Genomic DNA, 10,478 nt, shown 5'->3' on the forward strand with positions numbered 1-10,478 from the left:
GTTGGTTTTGTGATCAACATCATGTACTGTATAATGGGTTGGAGGTAATCATTTATTTCTAACTCTTTGTGAATGTACTATTAAATTGCAGTTCGTGAATGTCCTTGCTAAATAGCTTGAATTTTCCTTATTGAATCTTAAGTTTGGTTTCAGGGTAGCTCTATTAGGAAAGCCTCTAGTGGGGAGGAGATGCTCCAATATAAATTGGGTTTCTCAAACGAAGTAGAACCAGAGGAGCGCCGCATGTCTGATTTGTCAGATTGGGCTTCAAGTGTCATATCTTGTGCTGAGATCCAAGTAACGGGAGGTTCAACAGCATTACACTAATTCTAAATTTCCCTGTTTCAATGTAATCACATAGTTAAGATTAGATATCGATCGGGTTTGTAAATGGTAGTAATTGCATACATGCGTTTCATAAGTCAAAGTTCTTAAGCCTAATAGACCAGGTTCTTTGGGTGGCAAATGTGCCTTATTTTTCTTGTTCATGCATTTCGTTTACTCCTATTGGTTCTATCAGTATACCTCATTTATCAAACCTCATTGTGGTGGTGGTGATCAAACAAGGGCTGGTTAAAAAGATAATTGGTGTAACTATATACATATTGTAAATGAGAATGTCATGGTGCATTTTTCTCAGATGAACACCTCAGTAATTGAACATGACATTTACAACCTCAAGCGGGACTTTGAGGAGAAAGATGCCACCATAAAGGAGCTAACCACTCTACTCCACTCATCCGATGTTGCTGGTTCGAAGGTAATGTTTCAGTTATAGTCCCTTTGAATTTCGTCCTTACTGAAAAATTTTCTTTCCTTAATCTGTATCCCTTATAATAGAGGATTGTAGAGTTGGAAGACATTATATGTAGGAAAAACACGATTATTACAAGACTAAAGAAGGACATGGTTGTCCTAGAACAAAAGGTAAGAAGCAGGCGGCAGGAATCTAGTGGTTGTAGAGTTTGGGGAGTTCATTGAAGAAAGTATTTGCAATCTCCCTCCATTCCCTTTTTAATTGTTCCCTTTCTAGGGTTTTGTTGTGTATAATGATCTAGTTATATTATGTTGTACCCTTTCACATGAAATGATTGAATGAATGCTTATAATGTAAAAAGGTCCATCAATTCTAATGGACTTTGCATTTTAATTCCTTCTACACATCTGAAATTCAATGTGGATAAGCTTTGCATTTTAGAAAAAAAAGAGGCATGTGCTCTAACTCTGCAATGAGCAATGAGCAATGTGCAACGATATTTGCTTAGGTTTACTTGAAGAATTTGGTTGTCATGTTCTGAATTTTGTAACTAATAGTACAATTAAAAGCAGGTGGTGCACTTCACTAGACTTCGGAGATCCTCCTTTCCTTCTTCAAACTCAAACTCAAATAGTGAGCAGCGTCCACACATGGCAGAAAATCTCCTATATAATATGGATAGTACTACTAGCCCTTCATCTTCTAATTCAGACTCTTCCCCTTCGAATCAACCACATGTTCCTGTCGCTAAAGTTGAGGAAATTTCTGTTAAGAATAGCTACTCTTCTTCTACAAGAAACCAGATGTCAGCACCTGCAAAACTGACAAGTTCTTTTGTGAGACCAACAGATCAGAGCTCAAAATCTAGATCAATAAGTCCACTTAAAGAAATATTTACAAATTGGAAATCCAATTCAATTTCATATTCGAGGCAAAAACAGGCAGTTGTTGGAGATTCTTCAAGAAAGAGTAGAAGGCGACATCTAACTGGATCTAAGGATGCAACCCCTCAAAAGAGATGGCTTTAGTAAGTTACATGCAATTTTTATGTACTTGTTCTTAATGATGCCACTACAACAAGCTTTCAAATTTGATTTCAGCATTTAAAGGGAATATATAAGGAACTGAGACACCTTTACTATATATATACAGGTTGAAGAGTGCTTCATATTTCTGCAATCAGGAGACGCCTTTACATTTCCAAAATGATGCTCGGGAGATGTATGGAGACCCTACATATATTTATAGGTGCAGACCAGTGTTGAATTTATAAATTTTTAGAAATTACAGTACATTAATTTAAGTAAATACACAACTTGGTCTTATATATTCACTATTGTTTATTTCGGGACAACCTTAAGCCAACTTACCTACTTAAGCCATACTCAATTTTGGGAGTATTTTGAATTTCATAATGCTAGAAAGGGGCCCATTTTTCTTAATCAAGTTAGAAATATGAGCTCTAGGAATACTTTTCCACACCAAATTAGTTTCTCATGAGCATCAATTGTTCGAATTTCAAAACACATTTGAAGACATAAATTGGAATCAATATTCAATACATATACATCAAAATTTGAAAAATAAAATAACAAAAATGAAATGTTCCTTAACAAGAAAAAAAAAATTTATCTATCCATTTGGCTGCTTGGAGTTTATCACTTTGAAATGTTTGTAGCTAACCCATAACAAAACTAACAAGCATTAAGGGGTACTTACTGATAAATGTTGATAGGTTTTAGCATTGGGAGTGATCTGATTGGTTTAGTTGTGATTCGCCCATGGTCGATGAACGCTTCTTTTGTTGTGGCTAATAACTGGATTCCAAGTTGCAATCATCCTCATCCTCATCATCACAATCATCATCTTCAGCTGAACATTCTGGAATGTCACTTTCTTCATCACATTCATCCTCTTCGGTTGAAGATTCATCACTTTTGTCATCAGAAGATTCGAAACAAAAATAAAAATCCACGTGGGTCAAACTTGGATGATCTTTTGCATTCTCTCCGTGCTCGTGTATCAGATGAACTCCGCAGCTTTTAACTAAGAACTGTGTTCTTATGTCAATCCCTTTTACTTTTCTTTTTGGATAACAAATTATGTTAAACCTAAATAGCAGTTTGTCCTCCTCTAACACAAAAGGATCTAAAACCAAGTACTCCAGCCATACATGATTTGAGCCTTGTGCTCTTACATGTTCATCTCTCTTAGTAATAAGCTTACTTTCTATACCTTTACTGTAGATCGTCCAACGAAGATTACACGAGCCATATTTTGGCCCTGAGAGCTCGAGAGGTCCAAAAACAACACAAAAAGCAATTTTTTTGATCTCATCCAAAAACGGGAGCCCAGTAATATATATTGCACATGAGTTACCACCAGCAGATGGATTCTCCATACGATGGCTGAACCAAGCTGGTATCTTATTTCCCGGAATTAAGATTCCACCACCAAAATAGTCATTATAAGGTCCCTATATATTAAACGAATAGCATCAATTTTCAGAAGTAGAACCCATAAACCAAGGCACATAAAAATACGTACAAAAGAGAGAGAGAGAGATACCTGATTCCCTATATTCTCAGCCAATTTATAGCATCCAGACAAGTCAATCCATTTTCCCACTCGCAATCCGCTTGACAATTCTGGAAAACTTTCCAACGAAACACATCCATCGGCCCATATATTTTCTATATCTGGTGGAAGTTCTGGAATTTCTTTAAGTTGCTTGCAATTCCTTACAAGAAGCGCCCTTAATCTAACAAATCTTTTGATGCATGCAGGCAGGCTAACAATTTCAGTCTCTGATAGAACTAATTTATCTAAACTGGAAAAACAATTAAGTGCCATGAAGAATTCTGATTTTACTATAGATCTTTCATGATCCAAGAATCGCAGTGCCGGAAACAAAATAAAGGAACAACCATCATCGAAAATATGTGCATTCGCTAGAGGAGGCGATGCAAATAAATTTGTACTTGATGAAATTTCAAATTCCTCTGTTGACACGACTGAGAGCATGGATTCTCTTTCATCCCTCACCTTTGTTGGAAGCTTAACAACTTTTGAACACCTTTCCTGATCCTGACGAAGAATATTTAGATGCTGCAACTGAAGACTATTTGGAAGATGAATAGGGTTTATGCAATCTCGGATATATAAGTTGGAAAGCCCAGTGAAATATACAATGGATGGAGGTAGTTCTTTTATAGCTACCCGTTTTAAAAAAAGGATTGTCAAGCGTTCCATTTTACACTCAATTTCAGGAAATTTCTGAAGCCTTGCACAATCTAGAAGTTCAAGAGTTTCAAGAGATCTCAACTTGAGGCTTCTTGGCAATGTTATAAGGTTGTTGCATTCCGAAATACGCAGAATGGAAAGCTTCTTAAGTAATCCAACAGAGTCATGAACCTTAACTAAACTCTCACATTTCTCAACCCTTAAAACTTCTAAATTTGGGATTCTTGAAATATTAGGGATTTCTGTTAGGAATTTACATAGACCGAATTTCATAGTCCTCATGTTTTGGAAATCCTGACAAAAAAAAAAATAATAATAATTAAAAAAAAAAATTACAAAAAGTTTGTAGCATAATTTAAAAGAAATAAATATATAAAATAATAATTATACCTTGAATCTCTCCTTCGGTAGCTTTAATGGGCTATTAGATATTCTTAAAATGACGAGTTTCTTTCCATGAAAATTGGATGGAAAATATTCTAAAGGACATCCAGGCCAATCAAGCACTCTTAACTCATTAGAGAGATATCTAGGACTCCCAAAGAAGCGTGCATTACGATTTATAAACAATCTCAGCCTTGTCATCTTCTCGAAGGTTTTGGAACTCAAGCATATCAAGTCTCGCTCAGGCAAGTCCACTAATATACCTTCAATTTTGTTTGTTCCCTGGTAAGACAATGCACAAGTATGGCAATAAAATCAAAGCATAAAGTTCTTCATATTTTACTGCTTGTTAGAATTATAATTTTATTCTTTTACATAGAAACACCTTATTTTGTGAAAAGGAAACAACTTATATTCCATTCGTCTGACTTTATATGTTGCTTGTTGTGGTTTTCATAATGGGTAATTTTGTTATTATTAGAATGTCAATTTTTTTTTCCTCATATTTACATATAATTCTTACATATTCATAAAATAAAAGGCAAAATACTCATAAAAACTATATCCATATTTGAAATAGGGTAAAAGGCAATTTGCTTGATGATTTATTTATTCTTTTGGATTAAAGGCATTCAACTTGCAGCCAAGTACTTACTTTTGAAACGAATGGTGTGCGTATATGTGTGTCCACGTGTGTGGTTATTTATCCATCAATTTTTGCAAAATGTAAAATTAAAAGAGTGTTTTTATGAGTCTTACCATATTTTCTTCAAATACATGACGAACGTCTTCATGAAACCACAGTCTACTGCGTTTGCCAGGTTCTTTGCATGATTCTTGACGAACAATTTCTCTACCCATATCTTGTAGTGAGTCATGCATGTCGAATTTGTTACGCTCATCAATAGTTACGAGAGACTTATGCATAAGCACTTCAATGCCAATACAAGGAAAGAAACCACAATTGTCTAGAATTTTAATGACATATTCCACATTGTCTCCTTTAAAGAAACATGCAATGTCAAGGAAAATATTCTTCTCACTTTCCTCCAACCCATCATAACTTATTTTAAGCTTTTCATGAATATTTTTATGAGGAATTCTTTTGTACTTTTCCAAGGCACTTTTCCAATGATATACATCTCTTCCACATAAATATGAACCTAGCACTGTTAAAGCTAGTGGAAGGCCCCCAGCATAATGTAGTGCATGTTTTGTGAGTTCTACAAAATCATCAGTAGGCTTGTTACTTTGGAAAGCGTGTTGACTAAAGAGCTGAAAAGCTTCATTGTGATTCAATTCATTCATCTTGTATCTGAAATCAACTTTAGGATTAATTAGTAAATGCTCATCTCTTGTCGTTATAATGATTCTACTTCCCATACCAAACCATTCATGTTCTCCCGACAATGATTCTAATTGGATCAACTCATCCACATCATCAAGAACTAAAAGAATCCTTTTATTGCAAAGCCTTTCCTTTATGATATTGATTCCTCCATCAACATTACGAATCTTCAAACTTGAGTTGCCTAGGATATCAGAAAGAAGTGTCTCTTGCAACTGGACTAGACCACACTCTCGCTTCGAATTTTCTCTAACATTTGCAAGAAAACAACTATCTTCAAATTGGTAAGCAATTGAGTTATAGATCGCTTTGGCGATAGTTGTCTTACCAATTCCACCACCTCCGAAGATTCCTACCATGCGTTTGTCATTCATTCCAATACTTAAAAGCACATTAATGTCTCGTACACGAGACTCTAGTCCAACTGGATATTTGGTGACATTTAAGTATGTATGACTTACCATTCTTGAGACCGCTTGAACAATTTCATGGATAAATTTAGATTCACTCCTACCAATGCAAAAGATTAACAAAAATTAAATGAGTTGCAATAGTTACATTAAATACATAGAAAGATGATTTACATACATTTTTTTTCTTTGTAACAAATGACAATGGTAAGCAACAAGACATGTTGTAATCCTTCCCTCCCTAAATCTCAATCCTCCAATGGATTTGATCACATGTCCTCCCTTAATAAGACTCATAGTTTTCATCCTTTTTTTTTTTTTTTTTTTCATTTATTTTATTTTTTTTTAGGTATTACTAAACTTTACCCTCTTTTTTGTTTTTGTTTCATTCTCGAATTTGGTTTTGCCTTGTTGATACATATAATTAAAGAGTATATTTTTTGCAGTTTACTCTAAAATGTAACTGCATTTCTTCAATTTCTTTTATGTTCTTTTATCATAAGGTTTAATTATATAGTTCCAAAATGTTTAATATTTTAGTAAAATTGCGTTTTATTTTCATCTTGCACTATTCAACTATATTATAATTATAATATTCCCACTAAACTTTAGAACCTAGCAAAATGCCCCAAGAGTTAAGTATTTACATTCCGGTAGACCGTACGATTTTAAATTGGTGTTAATTAAATTTGTGAGTTAAGTATTACATGTTTGAGCCTCATTGACCAACTCCTTATCAATTTCGATTTATTTCAAGAAGAAAACAATTTAATTAATGAGTTCAATTGACTAGATGTAAAAAAAATAAAAGATGGCATCTTAGTTTCAAAATATATGTGTTCCACTTCCATTTCACTTATGGAAAACGGAATATTTTATTAAAAACCTATTTAAAATAGAAGTTCTTTATCCCCTAAAATATGCATGTATATTATTTATCTTTAGTCGTATAGTATGTGGTATTGTACTCTGCAATTTGGATTTATTCAAAGTTTTAAGTATCGAAGTTAATTTGCTTGATTTCTATGAAAAAGAATTAATTATTTTTAAGATTAAATATTTAATTATTCTTAAATTTTAGAATTATGAGACGATGGTTATCATCTAACTCAACTTAAGGTATAAATGCGAAATTTTATGTATAGTTCACAAAATTAGTAAAAACTATTTCTCAACTTTTCGTTTTCATTGGGCTTGAAAATTATTACTTCCAAGTTCCAATAGAACTGATACTAAAAACTAATTTAAAAAAATTATACCACTTTGAACTAAAAACTAATTTAAAAATTATACCACTTCGAAAATCCTAGAATGTAATCGAGGCAATTAACAAAATATATGAAAATAACACTACGTATCAAAATGACTAACTTTTAAAAATATGATCTTAATGTGAAAATTTCAATGAATTTAGAGTTCTTGTGACAAAAGAAATCATAATAATTAATTAATAGATATGTTTGATGTCATTCTTCTATACATCTCTTGTTTATCTTTTTATTTTTTATTTTTTATTATTTAAATCTATCATTGAATCAGTGTGACTCAAGTGTGAGTCCTAAAAATGTAATGACAATTTGCTTATCTCTTGTACGGAGATGAACAAGAGATAAAGTAAAAGATGAAAACTAAATATTTTTCATAATTAAATTTGTTCAAAATAACATAAGGAATAATATTATATTGTAGGACCAAAGAAAATGATAGTGGTACAAAACTACATACCAAAATAAATGAAAAGTTCATCTTCAACAATTAGATCATCCATAAACTATTTAAATAAAGAGAAATGCCTCTTTCTTTTCTTTTTTTTTTCTTTTTTTTTTTTAAAAAAAAAAAATCTATTATACATGTGCTGTCCATATAAATACAACTTTTTGCAAATCAACCATTTAAGGTCTCTTATGTAAATTGCTTGGTCTTAAACATAATAATTTAATGAGTTTAATTTCTTTAGCACAAAAATTTATGGAATAAACTATAAACATGTATTTGTGTAAAATAGTTCACATGTGCTGCACATGCATAAAAGCAGGAGTCTAACGATGATAGAATGTCATCCATGTGCAAATGACTACTACAGTACTACATTCAATAAATTATTTTGCTGGCATATATATAAGGTCAGAAATACCCTTCATCCAAGTGGTAGCCGGACAAGTTGGCGACTTTTTGTAGGGCTGTCTTCCAGCTTTCCACAGTGTTCTCCTTGGATCTGCTTTCATGTTTGGCCAATGCTTTACCGAAACTCTCTTTTTGATGTCGTACATCCGATGGATCTATTTTGTAGAACACTGGAAGAACGATTTGTTGATATTTTTCCTTACACTCAAGGATCTCCTTTAGCTCATTCAAGCACCATGCAGATGATGCATAGTTTTCAGAGAGTACAACGATTGCAATCTTTGAATCATTAATGGCTTTGAAAAGTGCTGGTGAAATTTCTTCTCCTCCTCTAAGTTTGTCATCCATATAAGTAAGAAGTCCCTTTTGACGCAAAGCGTTGCATAGATGAGCAGTAAAATTGTCACGGGTATCTTGGCCTCTAAAGCTCAAGAATACATCGTTAGTCCATCGACGGATGAAAGAAGAAGAAGATGAGGAAGGAGCTGATCTTTGGAAGGTCATGGAAGAAGCCATTCTGTATGTAAGCTTGATTGCTAGGTTTTAGGGATAATGAGAGTAATGACTTCCTTAACCCTAATTAAGTAGAGAAGTTGATGCCGCGTTGGTCACATCAGCAACTTCTTGGCAGTTTCCTTTCGTAGAAAACTAATTGGATAGGTTTGCGTAGAATCTCCTGTTAAGCACGTGGATCAACAGTACTCTTTTTTTCTTTTCTTTTTTTCTCACTTTTTCTTTTCTCTCTATATTTTATCATTTTGCCGTACATGCGACAAAATCTTTAAATCATCTGTTAAGCTTCATTTCTCAGGAAGTCTATAGACCAGAGAAAATATGTGAAATACATTAATTGGAAATAACAATAAATTGTTGAGTTAAGGTTGAAACTCTATATATACTTTAACTTTGGTAAAATAATAAATTATCACTTATCTTTAAAACGAGCTAAAAGAAATCAATGAATTTCATTATTTAAATTTATATTTTAATATCCTTGATATTCATAAAAAAGAAAGTTACTTATGTAAGACACCCCTCCATGCACGTATATCTTCTCTCTTTATTTTTCATTTTATAGTGTATTTTGTTATTCACCTCTATTTACTTATGACTGTAGATGCAATTGTAGATGCATATATAGTTGATTATGAATTGTTACCTCTATTTTGCCCACGCTAGAAAGTTGCTTTCAAGAGTCATGAAGAAGAAGAAGAAGAAAGAGAGTGGGAAAACAAAGATGAATGGAGGTAAAAGAAAGTGCTTAGAAAATGGTGGATCATCTACCAATTGAGCATTCTTTATTGGGCTTCCCCCCCTCCCCTCTCTCTCTCTCTCTCTCTCTCTCTCTCTCTATATATATATATATAGATCAATTGAATTGTTTGTTTAATATATTTGTTTTGATAAAAATAAATAAATAAAATAAAATAAAATAAAAAGAGGAAAAAGATAGAAAACAAAGTTTTACCAAACCCAACCCAATTTGTGAGCTTTTTATCCCACTTTCAAGTTTAATATTTGTCCCCTCTAACCCAAGAAAAAAGGGAATCCAAATGTTTTGTGATTTTTATTACATTAGGCTTAAGGCAATTTTAGAATATATATATATATATATATATATATATATAATGGCCTCTAATGCTCAAGAATACTTCGTATGGCCATGGAAGGGTGAAAGAAGAAGAGGCTCCTCGGAAGCTCATGGAAGAAGCCATTCTTTTTGAGGTTTCTTTGTTTTGTTGGTTTTCACTGCACCATTAAAGTTGTAATTATTTTATTATTTTTCTTGGATCCAAGAATTTTTGTCTTTTTTTTCAAAAAAATTACATAAAATCAAAACCAAAAATGCTAGTAATTCAACTCATGTCAACGAAACTCGGGTCCTAGAGGACTTGGGTGCCATTGGTAAAAAAGGATTTTATGAATACATGCCTAAAATGAAAGTCATCGGTCAAATTTGTTGTGAGTTTTCAAGATAGTAGCATTTCATGAAGAAAACGCTTTGGCATCAGTTTTATATTGATGGAAAAATACGACAAGTTCTATATATATATCAAGACATGCACTATATAGTTGGTTAGAAATCTTCAGCAATGAACTAATGAAAATAGTCATAACATAATTGTTTATGTTTAAAAAATGTCTTTAAAATTGTTAATTAAGATTATATTATAAGAATATTTTATAAAATTTAGTTGCAATATGATTATAT

At 32.6% G+C, this 10,478-nt stretch overlaps 2 protein-coding genes and 1 pseudogene across 2 annotated transcripts; 1 reads left to right on the plus strand and 2 right to left on the minus strand.

Annotated features, from left to right (window-relative positions):
- LOC132162913 (uncharacterized) overlaps positions 1-1,904 on the plus strand; it is a 3,315-nt pseudogene extending 1,411 nt beyond the window's left edge.
- Positions 1,905-2,567: 663 nt separating this feature from the next.
- On the minus strand, positions 2,568-6,259 carry LOC132162914 (disease resistance protein RPV1-like). The gene is made up of 5 exons (XM_059573126.1): positions 5,548-6,259; positions 5,144-5,316; positions 4,391-4,666; positions 3,326-4,294; positions 2,568-3,233 (listed from the first exon to the last, which is right to left on the minus strand). Exons 1-5 carry the CDS (start codon positions 6,194-6,196, stop codon positions 2,568-2,570), a joined length of 2,733 nt encoding a protein of 910 aa, XP_059429109.1. The 5' UTR covers positions 6,197-6,259.
- Positions 6,260-8,152: 1,893 nt separating this feature from the next.
- Positions 8,153-8,799, minus strand: LOC132164812 (TMV resistance protein N-like). Its single transcript, XM_059575378.1, has one exon. It carries the CDS (start codon positions 8,780-8,782, stop codon positions 8,267-8,269), a length of 516 nt encoding a protein of 171 aa, XP_059431361.1. The 5' UTR covers positions 8,783-8,799; the 3' UTR covers positions 8,153-8,266.
- Positions 8,800-10,478: the final 1,679 nt, after the last annotated feature.

The sequence above is a fragment of the Corylus avellana genome, chromosome ca10 (genome assembly GCF_901000735.1).
Source record: "Corylus avellana chromosome ca10, CavTom2PMs-1.0".
In the NCBI taxonomy this organism is placed as follows: Eukaryota; Viridiplantae; Streptophyta; class Magnoliopsida; order Fagales; family Betulaceae; genus Corylus; species Corylus avellana.